The sequence below is a fragment of the Schistocerca americana genome, chromosome 7 (assembly GCF_021461395.2).
Source record: "Schistocerca americana isolate TAMUIC-IGC-003095 chromosome 7, iqSchAmer2.1, whole genome shotgun sequence".
NCBI classification, from domain to species: domain Eukaryota; kingdom Metazoa; phylum Arthropoda; class Insecta; order Orthoptera; family Acrididae; genus Schistocerca; species Schistocerca americana.
The window spans coordinates 166,704,188-166,728,620 of NC_060125.1; the positions used below are offsets into that span (position 1 = coordinate 166,704,188).

Genomic DNA, 24,433 nt, shown 5'->3' on the forward strand with positions numbered 1-24,433 from the left:
AAAAGTCAACTAACACTACGAGCTTCTTAAGAGTGTAGTTTTCCTGCTCACTAATGAAGCAAATACTTACAGAAACAATAATGCTTCATTTTAAATGAGTTCAGTGTTTCATCCACAAGCTAAGTAAAGTTGGACACTTAGCTTGAGGGCAGTCAGGTACGTAGGACAGCCACTGATGGGTTAGAGGGTCAGATTAGGGAGAATGTTTTATGGTTTATCTTCAAGTACTGAAAACTCACAGCATGTGTGGCTCACACCAATCAGCAGCTATGGTATACATTCTGACATGGAACTAACATGGATCCAGAATATGCATAAAAGCAAATAAGGTACATATTTGTTGCAAAGAATATGAAATTAATTTAAGTCTGTTGCAATACAAGGCAATGAGTATAAGAAAAGTGGCATTCAGAACATTTAGTAAACATTTGTGATTGTGTCTCATAAATCTTAATGTATTTAAATAAAGTACAATTAATGTTATTGATCAATTAATTGTCCACTCACAGAGACAACACAACACTACTTCATTAGGCAGTTACAGAGTCAAAACTAGGGTGGCACAATCTGCAACAGAGAACAGTCAACACGAAGTGTTCCAAATGGTGCCAACTTTTAACAACCAACTTATCATGCCCTTACTGTAGCTAGTCTATTGGGGACTCATAACATACACAGTTACACAGGTTACCAACTAATAATAAGATAGGTGCATACTGATGGTATGCAATGAAAACCTCATAAATCCATTTTGTCAAATTTTGCAAGAGAAGCAAAAACGATTTCTTAAAAAATAATATAAGGTGATACAGAAAGTTGCTGCATGTGTAATCGTATAGTTGAAGCCTCGTTATCGACAGAGAAGAGAAAGTCATGCACTTCGAAATCTCTCTCTGGATGGAGGTACTGATGTAGCCAACTTTGAGGTGGAGGTCGATGCCTAGGAAAGTGGCATTTTGGGTTGAGTAGGGTCAGATGAAGTAAATGGGGGAGAAAATGTTGGGTTCTGGAGAATGTGGATAGAATGTCCTCACCCTTGACCCAAATTGCAAAGATGTCATCAATGAAACTGAACGAGGTGAGGGATTTAGGATTCTGTGTAATTAGGAAGGATTCCTCTAGATGGCTCAAGAACAGATTGGCATAGGATGGTGGCATGCGGGTGCCCATAGCCGTACCCCGAATTTGTTTGTAGGTAATGCCTTCAAAGGAGATGTAATTGTGGGTGAGGATATAGTTGGTCATGGCAACTATGAAGGTGGTTGTTGGTTTGGAATCCGTCGGGCATTGGGAAAGGTAGTGTTCAATAGCAGTAAGGCCATGGGCATTAGGGATATTAGTGTAAAGGGAGGTGCCATCAATAGTGACGAGCAGGGCATCATATGGTAAAGGGACAGGAACTGTGGAGAGTTGGTGGAGGAAATGGTTGGTATCTTTTATATATGAGGGTGGGTTCTGGGTAATAGGTTCAAGGTGTTGGTCTACGAGAGCAGAGATCCTCTCAGTGGAGGCACAGTAACCGGGCTACCTGTGAAACCAGTCATGTGATCTACAAGCTAAGCTGCAACCACTGTGCTGCATTGTAAGTGGGCATTACAACCAACAAGCTGTCTGTCCGCATTAATGGCCACCAGCAAACTGTGGCCAAGGAACATGTGGGCCGCTCTGTTGCTGAGTATGCTGCCAAACATGATATCCTTCATTTCAATGACTGCTTCACAGCCTGAGTCATATGGATCCTGCCCAACAACACCAGTTTTTCTGAGCTACGCAGATGGGAACTTTCCCTACAATACATCATATGCTCCCGTAACCATCCTGGCCTCAACCTTCGTTAGTTATTGTCCTCACCCATCCAGCCGCTTCCCTGTTCCCATTCCAGCACTACACAACCCTCATCCCACTATCACACACAGTCTTTTTACTTCTCTCCTTTTCCACTACCCCACACTCTCCCCACCTCTCCGCTGCCCTCCATCTAACCTGCAGCACTTCACTGTCCGCCATTCCTATCCTAATATCCCTCCCTCTCCCAGCCCCAGTCTTCTCCTTACCCCACCCAGTCGCCACTCCCATCATGCACTGGTGCTGGTGTTCGCAGTGTGGTTTCAGTTGCTTGAGACTGCAGTCGTGTGTGTGTGAGTTGTGTGTGTGTGTCTGTTGTCTATTTCTGATGAAGGTCTTACTGGTCAAAAGCTTTATTTATGACAGTCTTTTTGTAGTGCCTGTCTGTGACTCAGCATCTCCACTATATTGTGAGTAGGAACTTTCCTTTTCATAATATTGGCTATGATAAAGTGTTCACTGGAGTGTTTATACTAGCTATTCCACATTCCTCTTTAATTATCCATTATTAAACCTACTCCAGGATTACCCCTATTTGCTTTGTATTTATAGTCCTGTATTCACCTCACCAGAAGTCCTTTTCCTCCTGCCACCAAACTTCAGTAATTCCCATTATATCTAACTTCAAGCTACCCATTTCCCTTTTTAAATTTTCTAACCTACCTACCCAATTCAGGGTTCTAACATTTCGTGTTCCAACCTGTATAAATGGCAGTTTTGTTTCTCCTGATGATGATATTCTCCTGAGTAGACTCCATTCTCCAGTATATTTCACCCGAAAGGATTCAACCATACAGTAGAGCTGCATGCCCTTGGGAGAAACTATGGCTGCAGTTTCCCCTTGCCAGCTGTACTGTCGGTGCAACCACAATGAAGGGGTATCTGTTGAGAGGCCAGACAAATGTGTTTCCTGAAGAGGGGCAGCAACCTCTTCAGTAGTTGCAGGGACAACTGTTTGGATGATTGACTGAGATGGCCTTGCTGTGCTAACACTGTGAACTGGTGAAAGTGTGTGTGTGTGTGTGTTTTGAGGTTTTCGGGCGCTAAACAGCGTGGTCATCAGCGATGGCAAAGAGGGTGACACTTGAAACGCTTCCCTGATGAACACCATTCTCCTGTACGTACAAATCAGATAGCACATTACCAACCCGATATCGAAAGAGGCGGCGAGAAAGAAAGGACCGAATGAAGATGGGGAGGTGGCCACGAAAGCCTCACTGATGGAGTTGATTGAGGATAAGGCGGTGCCAAGTAGTGTCATACGCCTTATTAATGTCAAAGAATACACCTAGACAATGCCGGTTACGTAGGAAGGCCTGCTGGATGGCTGCCTCAAGCAGGATCAAGTTGTCTATAGTTGAACGACATCTCCAAAAGCCACACTGAGAGTGGCTAAGGAGCTGCCTGGTCTCGAGCAGGCAAACCAGGCGACGGTTGACCATGCGTTCCAATGTCTTCCGGACACAGCTCGTCAAAGCAATACTCCGATAACTACTGGGATGCATTCGGTCCTTTCCCGGTTTGAGGAGGGGAATCAAAATCGCCTCCCTCCACAAGTCAGGGAACGTGCCGGATGACCATATCATATCAAAACAATTCAGGAGAACTTCCTTGGATGGCAGCAACAAATGCTGCAGCATGCTGTACAGGATTTGATCATCACCTGGCGCAGTATCATGAGCCACAGACAGCGCCGAATCCAGTTCCCACATTGTGAAGGGACAGTTGTAGGGTTCAGAATTTGGAGACCGGAAGTCCCAGTGATCCCTCTCGATGGCAGTGCGGTAGCGGCAGAAATCTGGATCACAGTTAATAGTGGCAGTAGATTCCGCAAAATGCATGGCCAGTGTCTGGGAAATGTCTCTCGGCGCCTTGAGGAGACATCCCTGACGCAGCAATGCCGTGACAGGTAGTTGGCTGCGTTTCCCGGAAATCCTCCTGATCGCTTCCCATACTTTCGTAGAACTAGTGGAGCGGGAGATGGAGTTCAAGAACGATTGCCATGACCATCGTTTGCTCTCTTTAATCACTCACCGTGCCTTGGCCCTTGCCACCCGAAAGGCCGCAAGATTGTCAGCTGAGGGACGGCACTTGAAGCGGCGCAGAGCTGCTTGGCAGGCTCGGATGGCTGAGCGGCAATCAGTGGTCCACCAAGGGACAGAACGCCTCTTGGGATGACTTGAGGACCGTGGGATCGACAATTCAGAAGCATGGGAGATCACGGCTGTAACATGGTCGACCCATTCGTGGATGCTGGCACGGTGTTCCAAAACAGCTAAATGGCTGAAAAGTGTCCAGTCAGCTCTGCAGAGGTGCGACCTTGGCGGCACTGGTAATGCCACAGTCTCAGCCAGGAGGCGAATCCAAATGGGGAAGTGGTCACTAGAATGGAGGTCAGCGGCAACCTCCCACAGAGCAGAATCCGCGAGTGCTGGAGAGCAAAAGGAAAGGTCAATAGCTGACAACGACCCAGAAGCAGTACAGAAATAAGTGGGAGCACCAGAGTTGAGGATGCACAGTTCTTCGGATGCCATGAGGCCTTCCAGAATGCAACCCCTGGGGCAAGTAGTCATAGAGCCCCATAAGACATTATGAGCATTGAAGTCCCCAGAAGGAGAAATGGGTGGGGGAGTTGGCTAATAAGGTCTGTGAGAGCCTCAGAGTCTATTGCATCCTGAGGCGGCAAGTAAACGGAACAGATTGTGAGCCTCCGCCCCACAAGAAGGTCAACTGCAACTGCTTGCAAGTCCGTAACGAGAGGGAGCTCAGATGAGTGGTGCATGTCACGGACAAAAATCGCAACACCACCCTTTGCCCTTTCCCCCATCAGATCATCTTTTTGATACACGGTATAGCCCCGTAAAGAAGGAGCATCAGTGGCCCGAAAATGTGTCTCTTGGAGACATAAGCACAAGGGACGCTCTCGTACAAGGAGTTATAATTCGCCCACATGCGTCCTGAACCCGTTCAGGTTCCACTGTAATGTGGGAGCCAGTGATGAGGGTGGCTGGATTTTCATCCTGCCTCTGTGCTTTGGAGGAGAGCCCATACTGGCCGGAGATTTATTCCTGGGGCGAGAATATCGCCCCCAGTCGTCATCAATGTCCATCAGCTCCGATGGCGACCCAAGGGAGATGTCAGACAGTATGATGGCATCATCATCGGACTGACCCTGACTAGTCTCCTCAGGTGGCAAAACCTTCACCTTCGGCATCTTTGTCTTGGGGGGCTTAGAATGCAGAACCTTGTCAACAGTTGGAGCTTTACTCGCCTGGGCAGAAGGCGCCATATGGGGAGGGGCAGGAAGTACCCCAATGTCAGCAACCACGGCCTTGTCCGACGTTGTGGGGAGAGCTGCAGGTTGCAAAACAACCGCAGCAGCACAAGTGCACTGGCAAACGCTGGTATTAGTGCTGACACTAGCAACCTCCATTTGTGTAGCAACAGTGGCCAACTGTACCGGTTTCTGCAGAGCGGAAGCGAAAGATGTTGTAAACACAGGAGGCTGCATGGCCTTAAAGAGCTTCTTGGCCTCACCATAGGGGATGCGCTTAGATGTTTTGATCTCCTGTATCTTCCGTTCCTCGAGATAGATGGGGCAGACCCGGCTCCAGACAGGGTGACTCCCAGAGCAATTCACACACTTCACAGGCGATGAACAATCGGCTCCTTCATGGGCAGGCTGACCACATTTACCACAAGTGGCTATCCCATTACACCCCAACATAGTATGCCCAAAGCGCTGACATTGAAAACAGCGCATTGGGTTAGGAAAATATGGCCGTACTGGCAAAAGTAGGAAACCCGCTTTAACATGCTCTGGGAGTCTCGGGCAATTGAACATGAGAATAAACGAGTCGGATTTGACTAGGTCCCCATCGACTCGTTTCATAATATGCTTCACGTCGACAATACCTTTGTCAGCCCACTCAGATTTCAACTCGTCCTTGGGGATATCCATCAAGTCCCTACATGTCACAACACCCTTACTATAGTTCAAAGTGGAGTGGAGCTCGGTCTCGATAGCGTACTCTCCGAGACAGGTTGCTTTCCGAAGAGAAGTGACTTGACGGGAACTAGAAGTTTCAACTAACAGAGTCCCATTACGCAGTCACTTCACAGATTTCAGTGTTCCTGCAATTCCCTCAAGACCCTTGTGGATGTAAAAGGGAGAAACCCTCTCAAAGCTACCTTCCTTCTGTTTGACAATCAAAAACACATTCTGGTTATCAGCATGTGCTCTGTTACGACAGTCTGATAAATCTCTAGTAACACCAGGCGCTGGAGGACTCGCAGCACGAAGTCGCTTTTTCGATGGGGTGTGTTTTCCTACCAGTGGCCCACCCAATCCACTGGTAGGGGGAAATGTAGAGGTCGAAGGGTCCATTGTGGTCCCACGAGCAGCTAGGGAACTAAAGGTCCGCTCAGACAGAGCCCCGCGTGCCTGAGTAAGCCTTACACAACTGGGGTGCGGCAGGTGCCCCAGAGGTTGCCCGCTTGCGACTGTTCCACCCCAACAGCCATGCATCTTATATGCGCGCAGCACACCGTAAGATTGAGGGGTTTTTATAGAGGTTTACCTTCCTCGCAATCCAGGCGGTCAAGCCAAGATTACCATTCCCTGCAGCAAACAACATTCCACCGCCGCGCCATGCAGTGGTCGCTGAAGCATGTCCAGGGGTTACGGAGACAGGAGACTGGCGGCGCTGACCAGTTCCCAGCTCAGGACCCCGGGGTCGCCAAGCCCGTACTCAGCAAATGAATGCTGAGCCCCTGGGGGGACTGGTGAAAGCAAGAGGAAAATAAATATATATTATATTCCTGACATTGTGCCAGAATGAGAGCAATATGCAGTATAATAAACTCAGAAAAAATCTTCAAAAGGCCAAGATTGATAGTACAGCATTTATTTTGGTAGCTGGTTTCAGTAAGGCCGGTTTCAGTAAGACTATGTCAGAATCCTCAGATCTTATGCTCCATACATTCACATAATCTTCTCCATCTGTGCTACACATCATGTCACATCACGATTATGCATGCGAAGATCATGAAAACCATTGTATATTGGCATGTCAAATTTAAAATAAACAACATATACAAACATAAGGATAGTGAACAGAAAATGCAGGACAATTTGGCATTTAAAAGACTAATATGGATGCATGATGAAAATATACATAAAAAGTGTTATAACGAAAAGACAAGTGACAACACACAGACACTCTACAATGAATGAAAAACCAATGTAAGAAACTAACGATGGCAAACAAATAGAAAGTGCAAAGGGTATCTCTGCATATAAACACAGTGTTAATACGACAAGCAGCCATGAGGAACTAAGTGTGGTCTGTTGTTCACAGCGAATGGGCCTATCATTTGCTGTTTCCATTTGCGAACCATAATTGGTTACCTACAGTGACATCATAGGGTCTCTAAGTGTTGTCATGCTCTTTCTGTGTCTTTTTATTATGCGTCCATGTCAATCTTTTAAGTACTATTTTGTTCTGTATTCTATTTTACTTTTGAAGTACAGGGTGATTATAATTTAAGTTAAACTTTCAAGATGCTGTAGAAATAACATCAGGAGTCAGAATGACCTCAAACTGCAATGGAATATTATTGGAGAAGGGTGAAACGTATGGCAGATGCAAAACAATAGTAGTGTGAAAATTGATCAATAGATGACGCTGGATGTGTCAGAATACATAAATGAAAACACCTGTCAGCACACGACCCATTGAAGTTGGTATAAACACATCAGGTACACGGCTTTTCCTCCTATCACATCTGCGACATTCGCTTGCATATCTGTATTACAAAACTAATGACTGTGCACGCGTCGCTCTGCAGAAGTTCCACACACTGAATGGTTTGAGAAAAGGCGTTGGTCCGAAGACTGCCATGGGTCTGGAGAGAATGATTCAGAAATTCAAAAAGACGGGTTATTTTGGTGTGCAACATGGTATAGGGAGGAAACAAATGGATTTGACGTCAGTGGAAGCAGTGACCACAGCACTGCAAGAGGAGATGAGTGGCGGTGTGCAAACATGTAGTGCAGGGGGAATTGTCCAAACACTGGACATACCTGTGAGCACGGTGCGTAAAATCCTATGAAACACTCTTCTTTGTTATTCATTCAAAATTACCCATGTGCACGATTTGTTTCCTGTTGACCTGCCAGCAAAAGAGACCTACACTTTAGAATTTCTTGATCGCATGGAAGTGGACAATGATTGGCTGTGGAAGACTTTGAGGACACACAAAGCCCACTTCCATCTGACAGGACACATCAATACACAGAATTGTTGAATAAGGGCAATGGAAAATCCACACACAAATCAACCAGCACCACTTCATCCTGAAAAGGTCACTGTGTAGCATGGGTTTATGGCAACATTTATCATAGCGTCATTTTTTTTTTTCGAAGAGACCGGTGCTTCCAGTCCTGCTACCTGTACCTTCACTGGTAAGTGCCACGAGTGACTTTTGCAAAACCACGTCACTGCAGCTCTCCAACAGCACGGATGTGTGGATGGGATAATTTTTATGCAAGATGGCGCACCTCCACACATTGCAAATCCAGTTAAGCAGCTGCTGAAGCACCATTTCGGAAATGCTAGAATTATAAGCTGCCATTTCCCTACAGTCTGACCATCCTGATAACCTGATCTTAATCTGTGTGACTTCTGGCTGTGGGGCTATCTGAAAGATGTGTCCAGTATTCCTATTGCAAACGTAGCTGCATTGAAGGCATGCATTACGAAACACATTCTGAACGTGATCCTGGAAACACATCGATCAGTTGTGGAACATGCTGTTCCTCAATTTCAACTTGTTGCAGAAATTGGTGGACAGCATACTGAACATGTTTTGCGCCAGTCACATGGAAAGTAATAATCCGATTTGTTTTTATTGATGCTTTTTATGCAGTTTTTGGCCTTAGGACAATTAAAAACCAATGTGATTCATGCTTTTTAAGCAGTTTTTGGTCCCAGGACAATTAAAAACCAATGTGAGTGATGCTTTTATGTGGTTTTTGGCCTCAGGACAATTAAAAACTTATTTTTGCCTTGGTGGATGGGCTTAGTAAATAACAGTATCACACCTGTAAACCCATGCACACTGAGAGGTACAGTTTGTTTAATGTCAAACGTACACCTTAGCCATTGTTGTATGATCCATTTGTCATTTGTAGTTGACCACTACTAAATTATGATGCTTTAGAGATTATGATGCTTACAGTGCCATCTGTTTCTACATTTTGTAACTATTTATTTTTCTTCTGCCATACGTTTTCCCCCTTGTCTGATAATATTCCATTGCAATTTGAAATCATTCTGAGCAGTGCTGTTATTTCTACAGCAGTTTGAAAGTTTAACTTTAATTATAATCATCCAGTATTTTATTAACTTTTATCTCTTCATCTGCATCTTCCTGCTTACCTATCTACCACATACAGGCCCTACCTGTAATTTTCTTGTCCCCCACCTCCTGGCACATCTCAGCACTCATTCTGTGTTCTTTCAGGATGCCTCACATGTAAGTGCATGTGACATACGTCAGTTTCCTAGATCGTAAATGATTTCACACAGTAATTGTGCTATTACTGTATTTTTAATTATGTTTGTTGACAATTAGTTCCCATAATTTCCATTACATAAATCTATTTCAATATTAGATGAGTCAGACAATATTATTTTTTCATTTATTGCTTTTATGAAGAGTATGATTGAGTTGTTTAGCATTACATTTATTGTTGTTGACACCTACTGCTACATTATTCTCTACCTGACGAATTCTGTTGTACACAAGAACCTCATTAACCTGGCTCTCACTCATCTGTATACAGAATACAGCTACTGGATAAATTAAATGCAGAAGAGGGAGAAGTTGGTGTCATTCCTGTATTGAAATCGGTGTATTAATAATGTCCCGTTTTTTAGTTGCATCTCCTTGAGATCAAGTCACTTAAGTTCATGAAAATCAACTTTGAATACCTTCTGTGAGCATTAGTGTACCTTCTGCGGCCACTTGTTTGGTTTCTAACAGGTGTATCTCTGTAACAGATAAAAATTGGATACATTATAGCAACTGTTTTATTCAAATTAGTCCATATTGCCTCTTGCAGTATCTACTATTCCTCCTGAAACACTCAGCATAAAAGGGAAAGTCAACAAGTAAAGGCATTTTTTTCTGTTTCACGGGTTGACAGCAATGACTCAACAATGGCGTGTTTTGGTCTGACACATGTTTCATACCCAAAACATCTAAAAACATTTCATGACATGAGCTAGTAGTCTAGTACCTCCCGCCGCGGAAGTCGAACAAGCGCCAGAACAAATGGACATGGTCAGCCCATAGAGGGCTCCGCATCCACGGTGGCTATTCCGTGCAGCGGCTCTCGCAAAGTGAGGGCGCCGCCGTTACGCCACGTGCAGACCACGGCCAATAGCCGCTCCCTCCAGTTTTGTATATAGGGACCCACTCTGCCCTAGTCCAGTCAGTCTGGTACTCGCTCTGGATTGCGTCTCTATCTCGGCGGTACTGCGTTCTGGTCGTTGCTCATTGTTGACATTTGCCTGGCTCTGGTTCCGAGTGGATTTACTGTTGGTGTTTGGTGTTGTGGTTTCTACAAGCCTCCGTTGTTTATCTCTTCCTTGTTGTGTCTGTTGTTGTCGGTTGTCGCTGGTCTGTCGTCCAACTCGTCCTTGTGTTTACCCGGTGGTGCATGCTCCACCGGCGGCGGCTTCCCCGCCTGGCGGCTCCAATCTGCAGCCCAAGGCGTTCCTGCGGTTGGTTTTGGTTACTACATTGGCGACGAGGTAAACGGAACATAGGAGTATGGAAGAGAAATTACTAACTCTCTTAGAGCAACAGCAGCAGCTCATGCGACAGCAGCAGCAGCACTTGGAGGTCTTACAGACGTCGGTACAGTTGCTCTCGGACAGGGTCAATAAGTGGGATTCCCTCCCACCTCTTCTCCCAGGTGCCCCGCTTTCAGACACGTTCCCACGTCCGCCGTCGTTCCCACCATTCAACAACGTAAAAGAGGATTGGGAAATGTACCTGCATAGTCTGAAACAACATTTCACGCCCTTTCAGGTGTCGGATGACTCTCTGCAGCGGTTGTTATTCTTGTCTTTTTTTTGCTCCGCAAGTTGGCATCGTTGGCTGACCCTGTGGCTCTCTCCTTTCATGAGATCTGTGTGTTGCTAACTAACTATTATTCCCAGCGATACCACGTGGTTGCGTCTCGCTTGGAATTCCATCAATACCACAAGCAGCCGGGTCAGTCCTACCGTTCCTGGGTGACGGATTTGCGAGGCCTCAGCCGCAAATGCAACTTCACGTGCAGCAATCAGCAGTGCAAGGTGTCATATGCAGATTCGTTAATTCGGGATGTGGTCGTTCAACTTGCGCCCGATCCGGAGGTCCGCACTGCAGCATTAAAGTTGGACAACCCCTCGATGGAAGACATTCTGCGTATTGCCCATTCCTTCGAAATTGCTCAAGCGGCGAACGAATGTCTCATGGCACGGCCTCAGATGGCAGCAGTCAAGTCCACTTCCCGATCCACTCCTTCCTGCTGTTGATGGGGCGCAGTCTCCAGAGGGCACTGCCGTCGAGATTCCTCGCTGTCTGATGTCTCTATGGTGTCCGAACCGCCGGTCGCCCCTCGACGTCGGCCGCGTGGCCCCTCCCTTCGTGCCCCCAGTGCTTTTCGGCCCACACTGAGCTGACTGTCCCCACTGCTGGAAGACCTGTTCGCTCTGTGAGAAAGAAGGCCACCTTCGATCAGTCTGTCGTAGCCGCTCGACCCGCACGCCGTCCCGCCCCTGCAGGCCAACAGGAGGCTGTCCATGCTTTACACGCAGTCACCCCTCGGACCGACACATTGGCTCAAAAGTTATTCCTCACCCTACGCATCTTTAACGAGGATGTCAGTTTCCAGGTCGATACAGGGGGCCACCGTTTCTTTGGTCAATCTGGCGACGTATGCGCGTCTCGGGTCTCCGGAATTGTCCCCACCCTCTCGGAGGTTAGTCACCTACGGCGACGGTTCCATCTCTCTCCGTGGACAGTTCTCTGTTATGACCATCTACAAAAACGTTGCCTGGTCCCTTACCCTCTTTGTGGTGGACCACCCGTCGGCTTCGGACATTTTTGGACTAGATGCGTTTACACGGTTTGGCTTTTCCATTCAAGACAAAGTGCAATTCGTTTCTACTACAGTTCCATTTCAGGACCTAGACGATCTGTGCGCGTCCTTTTCCTCCCTGTTTTCGGCAGACCTGGGCTGTGTTTTCGGCAGACCTGGGCTATACTTCCGATTTCCAGGCGCACATCACTTTACTGCTGAACGCCCGGCCTCGCTTTTGTCGGGCTTGGCCTATTCCGGTAGCCTTGCGTGCAGCCGTCAAGCAGGAACTCGATCGGCTTCAGGCTGCGGGGGTTATCGAGCCAGTACAATCGAGTGCCTGGGCAACACCCTTAGTGGTCATCAAGAAACCCAATGGATCGCTTCGGCTTTGCGGGGATTTTGGTCCTACGGTCACCACTCAGTCTTTGGTCGAAACTTATACCATTCCTCGACACGAAGACCTTCTCGCTAAACTGGCAGGTGGTGAGTACTTTTCTAAAATTGATCTGGCAGAAGCCTATCACCAATTGCCGTTGGATGAGGAATCGCAGGCCATCGTCGTCGTCAACATGCCTTTCGGTCTTTATAAATACAAGCGTCTTCCGCTTGGCATTTCCTCTGCCCCTGCGATTTTCCAGCGGTATCTCGAGCAACTCACGCAACCAATACCGGCTTGTGTCAATTACCTCGATGATATCTTAGTCACGGGGCGCACGTGCCAGGAACATCTGTGCAACCTCAGTACCTTATTTCACGCCCTGCAGGCTGCGAGTTTATGTTGTCGGCTGGATAAGTGCAGTTTTTTTCAACCCCAAGTGGAGTACTTAGGACATTGGCTCAGTAAAGATGGCATTCGCCCTTCGGACCGCAATGTCGCAGCCATTGATGCCCTTCCCCGTCCACAAAACTTATCCGAACTCCAGGTATTTTTGGGGAAAGTCAATTATTACTTAAAGTTCTTACCCCAAGCTGCCCACGTTGCGCATCCCCTAAATCGCCTGTGTCGCAAAGTGGTACCTTACACGTGGACTTCTGCCTGCGATCAGGCTTTCACCCACCTGAACACAAGGCTGAAAACTGCCCCTTGCCTTACGCCTTTCTCTCCGGATCGTCCCTTGGTGGTGGCGGCCGATGCCTCAGCGTGCAGGATTGGGGCAGTCCTGGCACACAGGAATGAGGATGGGTTGGAACAACCTGTGGCATATGCATCCAAGACGTTAACCCCTGCGCAAAGGAATTACTCTCAGATCAAAAAGGAGGCTCTTGCCATTATTTTGGCAGTTCAGAAATTTCACATTTACCTGTTTGGGGCGCAGTTCACCCTCCTCACGGATCACAAGCCCTTAGTGTCGCTTTATGGGCCACATTCGCACTTCCCAGAACGGACGGCTCAGCGTCTTCAGTGCTGGGCATTGTTCTAGCGTAATTACACTTACACCATCTGCTATAAGCCCACCAGTCAACACACTAATGCAGATGCCTCGTCACGTCTCCCAGCAGGACCTGATCCGGCGTTCGACCAGCAGGAAGTCCTGTGCTTCCACATCAACTCTGCCCGCCGGGAGACTCTCGATGGATTTCCTCTGACGGCCACGCAAATCGCCGCTTCCACGCACAGGGACCCCATTCTGCGGCAAGTCCTATGCTATGTGACACATGGTTGGCCTCCCTACCTTACCCGACGTTTGAAAACTGACTTCAGCCTGTGGCGTCACGTCTCAGACAGACTTACGGTGATGGAGGACGTCCTCCTGTTGTCCATGGACTCGGACGCCCATCGGGTGGTGATTCCTCCGGACTTACGCCACCGAGTCCTGCACTTATTACACCGCGGACACTGGGGGATGTCTCACATGAAGGCATTGGCTCGACGACATGTCTATTGGCCAGGGATCGATGGAGACATTGAGCACCTGGTCCGTGGTTGCACAGTGTGTGTGCGTCGTCAGGCTGTCCTCCACAATCTTTCACATCCTGGCCAACACCCAGCCAACCCTGGGACAGGATCCATCTAGATTTTGCAGGCCCCTTCTTAGGCTCCGTGTGGCTCCTCCTCATTGATGCCTATTCCAAATACCCATATGTGGTCAACATGGCTTCCACCACCACTGATGCCACCCTCACCGCCTTGGCCCAGGTGTTGGTCATTGAAGGCCTTCCTCACACATTGGTTACAGATAACGGGTCCCAATTCACGGCGTCCTCGTTCCAGAACTTCTGCTCCGCTAACGGTATCAAACACATTCGCTCTACCCCCTTCCATCCTTCATCCAATGGCGTGGCGGAACGCCTGGTGCGCACTTTCAAACAGCAGCTGATGAAATCAGTAGAGCCGTCGGCCACCACCTCGGCCCTCACCTTGTTTCTAAGCACTTACCGCACTACGCTGGTGGCCGGCCATATTCCTGCCAAACTCCTTCACGGGCGACAACCTCGGACCCTCCTCCACCTGCTGACAACATCCCCTTCTGGGCCCCGCTCTCGCCCCTCCCAGCGCTACGCCCCGGGCATGGCCGTGTGGGCCCGCTCCTATGGCAGCATACCTGCATGGACGCCCGCTACGGTGACGGCAGCTCATGGGCGGCGTGTGACGACCGTACAGACACAAAGGGGGCTCGAGCGTCGCCACCATAACCAACTTTGCCCTCGGGCCCCTGTCTTCATTCCTCCCCAACCACCTTCCCTGCTTCCTGGTGCGGACACGTCCCTCAAGGTGGAGCCCTTCCCTCCATCTCCTCGCCGGCTCTGCAGACACCCCTTCCGCCTCGCCAGGGTATAGAGACGCCCTCTGACCCCCTGCCATCTGGTGACACCTTGATGGATGCCGCAGACAGCCTGCCCTCCCCTCCCCCAGTGGTCCCTCCGGACATATCACACCCAGTGCCCTCCTTCCGCCTGCCCCAGCATCGTCCGGGGCATTTCCGACCCTATGCACCAACTTCGGGGGGGGGAGGGATCTAGTACCTCCCGCCGCGGAAGTCGAACACGCGCCGGAACAAATGGACGTGGTCAGCCCATAGAGGGCTCCGCATCCGCGGCGGCTATTCCATGCAGTGGCTCTCGCGCAGCGAGGGCGCCACCGCTACGCCACGTGCAGACCACGGCCAATAGCTGCTCCCTCCGGTTTCGTATATAGGGACCCGCTCTGCCCTAGTCCAGTCAGTCTGGTACTCGCTCTGGATTGCGTCTCTACCTCGGCGGTACTGCGTTCTGGTCATTGCCCATTGTTGACATTTGCCTGGCTCTGGTTCCGAGTGGATTTACTGTTGGTGTTTGGTGTTGTGGTTTCTACAAGCCTCCATTGTTTATCTCTTCCTTGTTGTGTCTGTCATTGTCGGTTGTCGTTGGTCTGTCGTCCGACTCATCCTTGTGTTTACCCGGTGGTGCATGCTCCACCGCCGGCAGATTCCCCACCTGGCGGCTCCGATCCGCAGCCCAAGGCGTTCCTGCAGTTGGTTTTGGTTACTACAAGTAGACAGGTCAACATCATCACTGACTTCTCCGACTATAAATCAATGATCATTCACAATTAATCCTTTTGCTTTTTTCTAAGATTTCATAAACTGATGATGTGCTGGGGAACCAAAGGGGGTTCGTCATCTTCAATGTCTTCAAGACCTTCTTCAAAACACTAATACCACTACACTCATAAACAACTCATGAGAAGAAAAAAAAACAGAAAATCTAATATTTTAAACCTTTACTGTACTTTATTCCATTTATAGCAAAATTTAATACATATCCTGTGATCCATCTTCATACAAAACTAGTGATTCACCGTGTCTTCGCTTGGGTAATACTAAGTATCTATGACTGGATGAGTTGTCTGGCATAGCAGTAATACATTAACGAACAAAACTTCCTCATGAATCAGTCTATCTATTAGTGAAAACTGTATCAAACTCCCCACAGTAGTTTCTGAGATTAGCTGTTATGTACAGACAGAAAAACATTGCAGGGAACTTTAATTTGTAATATGTATAGAAAAATAATTGGTGATATCACCAAACATATGTAATCTTTTTAGCAGCTGACAACAGATTATATATATACAATGTGGAAAACATGGTACAGATATTTTTATGACATGTTTCCTAACACAATGAAAATATTGCAGAAATTGGACTAATCCAACACATGAAATTACAAATTTCCTGTTACTTTTTGAACACATACTGTACGTTGTGTTTATGCAAGAGTGCTCTCATGTTTTCAAACTAGAGTAGAAGTTACATTTTGTCATAAATTTTAGTATGCCATTACAAATAAGATGTAGTTTTCTCTAAATGGGTGAACAGTAAGTAATTTACAGATGATTCTATCAAATCAAAATGTTCGGAGGAAGTAATGAAGTAACTATTTTGTAAATGTTATTCAATTACACATCATATAGATGATACAAAATACTGTCTTTTGCAACTGAATCTTTTATTTGTGTTTTCCAAACATGTTTCACATGTTTGTACTAGGCTCATCAGTAGTCAATAATATAATGAAAACAGGTACACGTGACAGCATGAGCTACATAATATGTTCCAGAATACTGCAAATAGAAACAGGATTCTTCCAGGGCTCATATCTCAGGTTCTTTTGGTGATAGAAAGGCAAAGTCAAATGTTCTGGATAACTCTTGAGCTAGAAACCATTTGTATACCAAACAGAAGGATCACGCTAGTGTCACTACCCTATAGCACAGGGTCAAAGTATGCATATTACACACTTGCTCCTGCTTAGGCAAATGGAGCAAATCGGAAGGTCTTTTTGCATTAGATGTGGTCAACAGCGTACCTTAAGGGGATAATGGAGATACCATTAGTCATTAATGGTTACTTAGGAAACTCCAAAACAACTGGTTTTTTGCCATTTTTTCATACCAAAACCAAGTTGCCGATTCCAAGATGCCTATGGGCAGCGAATGGCTAAAATTTTTCTGTTATATTCCTAAGATCATAATCTCAAAAAGCCATGAAACTTTTCTTGATATCTTTATCCATTTCCCAGATACAGAGCTGCAAAGTTACCATACTTCTACATGTAAAATATGGACATAAAATCCAATACAAGGCAAAATCTAAATAATAAATAACCACAGCAAATTACTCAAATTTTAACCGTATATTCTCTAGACATTTATCTACAGGTACCATCTTCCCATTTTCAAAACTCTTTTATTAGTTCATGGGTTGTTCCTAAGAAACCCCCCTCCCCTGACCCAAAAAAATCATATTTTAGCACTTTTCTTGTACCAAAACCGAGCCAACAATTCCAAGATGACTATGCATAGTTCCAAGATGACTATGCATAGCAAATGGCTGAAATTTTTCAAACATATTACTAAGATCCTGATCTCGAAGAACCATGGATTCCCACATGGCTATACAAAGCAAATGGCTGAAATTTTTACAATATAGTTCTATGATCCTGATCTCAAACGATCTTGAAAATTTTGTTGGTATCTTTACCTGTTTACAAGAAACAGATGTTCAAGGTTACCTTACATGTACATGTAAAAAGCTCATATAAAATCTGGTATGAGGCGAAATCTAAGACAGGGACAGAGAGTTTGACACTGACAAGGAGGAAGTGAGACACAGAGACCGTGAAGAGAGACAGCAGTAATGGGAAGGAATGAATGAGATAGGAGCAGTACAAGAGAACATGAGGGAGGCAGTGACAGTGAGAGAAGAGAATAGTAGAAAGCAGAACAAAAGAGACTGTAGCTGTGAGACAGGCGACAGAGACAGAAGACGCAAATAGACGATGACAATGATTGGGCTGCATGAGTGAGAATGGGCAAGTGCAAGTGCATTGTATGAGGGACTTAACAGTCATGGACTAGTGGGTGTGAACAAGTTACAGTTAGGTGAGTTTCTGGGGGTGAGAGCTGGGTTACATGTTAAGAAAAGCAACACGGCAAAATTTTTAAAAGTGCTGAGGAAGGTAAAATGAAGCAGGTGGTGTCCCACTTTTCACTCAAGAGTCTTTCAAACAGCAGCATATTCACTTTTTTGTGCTCCGATAGGAGCACTATTATGCTAGTTGAATGGTAGCCATGGTTCAGTATTTTCAATCATCCATGGTTTTCTAAACTTTGCAAAGATTGTGGTGGTTGGGTATCACATCAATTGACAGACAACGGAAAAGTTTGGAAAAGCTGAAATCAAATTTAAAGCATTTTCAAAGAGGAGGAAGAATAGTTTATTAGCCACTTAATAACTGTTGATGACGTGGGTCCATCACTACAAACGACAGAGTAAGCAGGAGAGCACGCTGTAGAAACATCATCCAGCTTTGCCTAAAGCAAAAAATTTCCCAAGCCAGGCACTCGATGAGAAGTTGAAGAAGACAATTTTCTGAGCTCTGAAAGGTCCATTGTTGGTTCATTACACTCCTTAATGTCACACAGTGAATAGTGACAGCTACTGTGAGATCTGAATCCCGAAATCAAAAAAGGAGAGGAGATGGAAGCCTACAAAGGTGTGTGTGTGTTTACTTCAGGATAATGTCCACCCTCATACAGTTGAGAAAACAGTTCATTGCATTCACTGCTGTAACATCCATTGTACAGTCCTGACATAGCACTAAGTGATTTGTCAGCTTTGAAAGAGCACCTATGTTTTCATCGGATGACAAAGTTGCGGAGGCAGCACAACAGTGGATCTGCAGAATGCCACAAAGCTTCTTCCAGAGCAGAATTGTGAAATTTGTCAGGATACGAACCAATTGCACAAAGGCAAAGGGAGGTTATATGGAGTTTCTTAAAAAGTTCATTTACTTTTTGTTTTGCTCTCATACAATGCAATGAACAAAAGAAAACTAAATTTATTTTAAATGAGGATATTAAACATACTGAAGTAATAATGCAACATAAGAGTATTACAGCAACTTGAAAAACATACAAGAAATGAAAACTTATTACCATTGTTTCTTTTCTCAAAGAAGTCTATGGCTTTCTTATATGCTTCCTCCACTTTACAATTTTCTTCTTTTCCAGTGTTCTGCAACAAAAAGGAATATGTGCCAAAATAGAAATAAATAAAATTAAACAACGGTTAATCCAGAATGGAATAATGGCAATATTATGAAAAGGATGGATTGCTACTCACCATACAGTGGAGATATTGAGTCACAGACAGGCATAACAAAAAGGCTACTAAACACATAAGCTTTTGGCCAGAAGGCCTTCATCTGAAACAGACAACATACACACACACATTCATGCAAATGCAGCTCACAAGACAGATGACCTCTGCCTCTGGCTGCCAATGCCAGACTGTGAGCTACTGAGCGTGAAGGGAGAAGCAATCTGGGTGGTGGGAGTAAGAAAGAGGCTGGGAAGGGGAGGGGGAGTGTGAGCAGGATGTCGGTGCGAGATGGTAAAGTGCTGTTTGTGGGAGCATACAGGCACGAGGTGGAGAGAACGCAGAGCAGCCAGGTACAGTTGGGAGGTTAGACAGAGGGCAAGAGGGAGGGGGAAGGGTGGAATAGGAGGGAAGTAAAAAGATTGTAGGTGAGCTTGTGAAATAGAAAGCTGTGGAGTGAGATCAGGGGAGGGGATAGGTGGGTGAAGGACTACAATTAAGCAAGGTTGATGCCAGAAGGTTGCAGTAACATAGGACATATTGCAGGGAGAGTTCCCATCTACGCAATTCGGAAAAGCAGGTGTTGAAAAAGCAGGTGTTGATGGGAAGGATCCAGATGGCACAGGCTGTGAAGCAGTCATTAAAATGAAGAACGTTGTGTTGGGCAGCAAGCTCAGTAACTCGGTGATCCAGCTGCTTCTTGGCCACAGTTTGTTGGTGGCCATTAATGTTGGCAGGCAGCTTGTTGGCTGTCATAGCCACATAGAATTCAGCACAGTGGTTGCAGCTCAGCTTTTAGATTACACAATTGTTTCGCAGGTAGCACTGCCTTTGATGGATAGGTGATTCTTGTGACTGGATTGGAGTTGGTACTGGTGGGAGGATGTATGGGACAGGTCTTGTATTTAGGTCTATTACAGGGATATGAGCCGTGAGGCAAGGGTTTGAGAGCAGGGGCGGAGTAGGGATGGACAAGGATATTGTGCAGGTTCGGATGGTGGTGGAATATCACATTGGGAGGGGTGGGGAGGATAGTTGGCAGGACATTCTTTATTTCAAGGCACGGCGAGTGGTAGTCAAAGCCCTGGCAGAAAACATGATTCAGCTGCTCCAGTACTGGGTGGTACTGGGTCACAAGGGGAATGCACCTCTCTGGCCGAACGGCAGGACTCTGGTATGTGGTGGGTGACTGGAGAGATAAGGCATGGGAGATCTGTTTCTATTCAAGGTTACGAAGATAATTACAGTCTGTGAAGGCCTCAGTAATCCCCTTGTATGTTTTGAGGACTGCTCATCACTACAGATGCAATGGCCACAGATGGCTGGGCTGTATGGAAGGGACTTCTTTGCATGGAATGGATGGCAGTTGTCGAAGTGGAGGTAACATTGGTGGTTGGTAGGTTTGATATGGATGGAGGCACTGAGGTAGCCATCTTTGAGGTGGAGACCAATATTGAGGAAGGTGGCTTGTTGGGATGAGGTGGACCACGTGAAGCAAATGGGGGAAAAGTGTAGAGGTTCTGGAGGAATGTGGATAGGGTGTCCTGATCTTCAATCCAGATCAAAAAGATGTTATCAATAATCCGAACTAGGTGAGGGCTTTGGGATTCTGTGTGGTTTGGAAGGATTTCTCTAGATGGCCCCCGAGTATGTTGTCATAGGATGGTGCTATGCAGGTGCCCCTTGCCATTTCCTGAATCTGTTTGTGGGGTGACATCTTCAAAGGAGAAGTAATTCTGTGTGTGGAAGTAGTTGCTTATGGTGACCAGGAAGGAGATTGTAGGTTTGGAATTCATTGGGCATTGGGAAAGGTGGTGTTTAATAGGAGCTAGTCCATGGGCATTAGGGATGTTAATGTAAAGGACAGTGGCACCAATAGTGACGAGCAGGGCACAGTGTGGTAAAGGAACAGGAATTGTGGACAGTCAGTGTATGAAATGGTTGGTATCTTTCATATAGAAGTGTACATTGCAGGTAATAGGCTAAAGGTGTTTGTCTATGAGAGCAGAGAGTCTCTCAGTGCGAGCACAGTACCCGGCCACAATAGGGTGTCCTGGATGGTTAGGTTTATGGACTTCAGGAAGCATTTTGGGTAACTCTTCCCATTCTCAAAGGATATTTTTGGCTCAGAAATAGTTGGTTCAGCAATAGAGGGTGAAAGTTAGTGAACCTCTTGTCAACCCCTGTTCATTAGTCTGGGTATTCTGGCATTAGCCTGTCAATATACATATTGTTTACAGTCATTTCTTGTTAACAATATCAGCTTATTCCCAAGAATTAGCAGTTATCACACTTCCTGGACTCTTGTGCAAAAAGGCGAGCAGTATTCTGCTGCATCCATTTACAAAACTGAAGAGTTTCCACATGAGTAACTCTATGTAAATGTCGAGTAGTTCCTTGAAAAATTAAGCTGATTCATGAGTTATGTTTTTGACTGAATTTACATAAACTTGTACCTTGACTTTTTTTAGGATTCATTAACACTTTATTTTATCTGTTACTACTTTTCTGTTGTAATTTCATGTACTGACATGTTGCATGACCATGGAGATTTGCTCCTCAATTTGGTCCTATGGAACTAGATGTGTAAAATAAAATCAAAAAATAGAAGGCAGGAGTACATGGAGTGGTAGGTGTGCGGAGACAGACAGACTCCTGGGAGAGGTTCTGCGATGGGCCTAAGGTTTTGAAGGAGAGACTGGAGACCCTGCTGGATCTCTGGATAGGATAACTGTGGCAGGGTTTCCAGGTAGACAAATCTGGTAGCTGGCGGAGTCTTTCTGCTAGGTAATCCTTGCAATTCAGAATAACTGAAGTGGAGCCTCTGACAGCAGGTAGGTTGATAAGGTGTGGATTGTCAAACTTTCTGCAAATGTAAGGCTAGCTTGCATGTTGAGAGATTTGGAGAATGATGGTGAGGCAATGTTAAATGTTAAGAATTCTGGAAGGTTAACAGTGGGTGATTTAGGGGCAATAGGGGTGGATCACGGTTGAAAAGAAGAGTGAACTGAGTCAGGCAGGGTTCGACATTGGTCTTACATTGAGTCTGATTGGTAGGGCTGGTGGTGAAAAAGTGTTTCCACTGTAGGGACTGGGAGACGGAGAGAAGGTCTTTAACAAGTCCAGCAGGATTGCATTTAGGAATGGAACAAAAGATAAGGCCTTTGGAAAGGACTGATACTTCTGTGGGGCTAAGGCATTTGGAGGAAAGGATCATGGCTGTGTTTCAGGTCTGTTTAGCTTTTGGATTCTGAACGATGGTGAGGGGAAGCTTTTGAGGGTGGTGTAATAAATAAAATTGTAAGCTATAAAAAATGCTGCACAATAAATTGAAATATTTGAGTGCTGTTTTGCACTAGAAAAGTGTGTGTGGAAACTGATGCGTAAATAACCTTGTCTAAAACCCTTGACTGCAATATGTAACACAGTACTGGTTTTTACACTTTGCACTCACGGTGAAAGGCATTTGCAGGGAAACTCAGGTAGTTGGCTAACATCACCCCACCCGCACCCATCAACCCCCCCCCCCTCCCATTTCTTTTAACATGAGGACTGTCCTGCCAAATGAGGAGAAGGAGGAAGAGGAAGAAGAAGAAGAAGAAAACCACGTACTGACCAGCTGATAACAGAAGTTTAGAGAACATTCCTGAGATCTGCAAAACTCTGTATGATATACAGTGTATGGTAAATGTAGTATCATTATTCGCTACCCCTCAACCTTTCTATGGCTGGAGCATGAAAGAATGACTCTCATTATGGCTATGTCCATGGATAAAAGATAAGTGTTACTAACCTAGTCACTGTATGTGATGGTATAAGGAAATAATATGTTTACAATTAATTGAAATAGTGAAGGTAACCACTTACCATGTAACTGAGGCACAATAGGTATATAAACAAGAATGAAAAGTTGGCGAGCCTTCAAACAATTTCGTTTCTCAGACTGAACTGGGGTGAGAGCTTGTACTGTGTGGAATTGGTGACAGGCAAAGTGAGGCATGGGCAGGAATGGTGGTGGAGGGACGGGTGGCTGAGAGTGACAGGAATATGAATGTGGCACTGATGAGCTCATCCTGGTGCCATCAGGTGGAGCTGTGGGAGGCACACAATAAGGTGGAGAAGTCAAGTTTAATGGGGAGAGGGAGATAGAAGAAAGGATGAGGAACTTTGGAGAGGAAAGAATGAGTGTAGACTGATGGTGAAGTGAGAGGCATGGTGACAGGGGCAGACATGAATGTGGGACAGTGCGTAGTGGAGGTTCGGTACACAATTATTGTTGGGTCAACAGATGTGTCACAAGGACATTTTCCAACTATGTAATTAAGAGAAGCAGGTATGTGGGGATAGGGGGAATCCAGATGATACAGGCTATGAAATAGTTACTGAAGTCAATTATATTACACTCAACTGGGCAGTTAACTCTTATTTTGTCCACTGTTTGGTGGTGGCTATTCCCATATTGAAGGAAAGGTCACAACACAGTCGGGATATGATCTGAGTGCTTTCACAGATGACCTCGTCTCTGATAGAATAATATACGGTTATGATGGGACTGAAATACAATTTTCTAGATAAGTGCATGGTCTTGCATCTCTGTCTTACACTGGGATACAACCCATGAACCTACAGATTGGGAAAGGGTTTTGCATAAAGATGGACACACAAATGATGACAGGAAAAGATTAGTACAGATTCATGCGATTGTAAAAAGATATGTGAGCAAAGCATACAACAGCTACCACCGTTATACCTCGGCTAACGAGCTGGTGGAGAACCCCAAAAAATGCTGATCCTATGTAAAATTGCTAAGTGGGTCTAAGGCTCATTGACCAGTCTTGTTTGGCAGTAGAAGGCAGCAAAAGGATGGCCAAAGTTTTAAATTCCACATTTAAGAAAACGTTCATACAGATACAAACATCTGATCTTTGCACAGAGTTCTTGCTCTTTTCTCACATGATGTACTGTGACCAACGGATGAAGGGCAACATACTGATTCCACATTTCTATATTTCCGAAAAGCATTCAACATAGTACCCCACTGCTGACTGTTAACGAAGGTACATACATATGGAATAGGCTCCTACATATGTGGCTGGCTCAAAGATTTCTTAAGGGGGGTAGGACATCACACGGGCCGTCTTGGAGCAGGAGAGACACCACAGGACATTTTAATTTCCATTGTCTATACTTTTACGAATAAACTCATAAAACTTTGTCAGCATGACCAGGAAGGATTCAGGATTCACAATCATAGCAGTGGAAGTTCAAAAACATAACAAAATAATTTTTTTTTTTTTTTAAATGTGAAAGTTCATAATTTTTTCACTTCTATGGCTGCAGTTGTTGCTATAGGTACACATTTCTT

The 24,433-nt window shown here is 45.7% G+C and overlaps 1 protein-coding gene across 1 annotated transcript in view; it reads right to left on the minus strand.

Moving 5' to 3' along the window:
* LOC124622821 overlaps positions 1-24,433 on the minus strand; it is a gene marked incomplete at its 5' end in the record, with an annotated part of 120,328 nt that overhangs the window by 39,072 nt on the left and 56,823 nt on the right. The window contains one exon of the mRNA XM_047148613.1: positions 18,906-18,984. Coding sequence (XP_047004569.1) covers positions 18,906-18,984 — 79 coding nt within the window. The remainder of the gene's footprint in view (positions 1-18,905; positions 18,985-24,433) is intronic.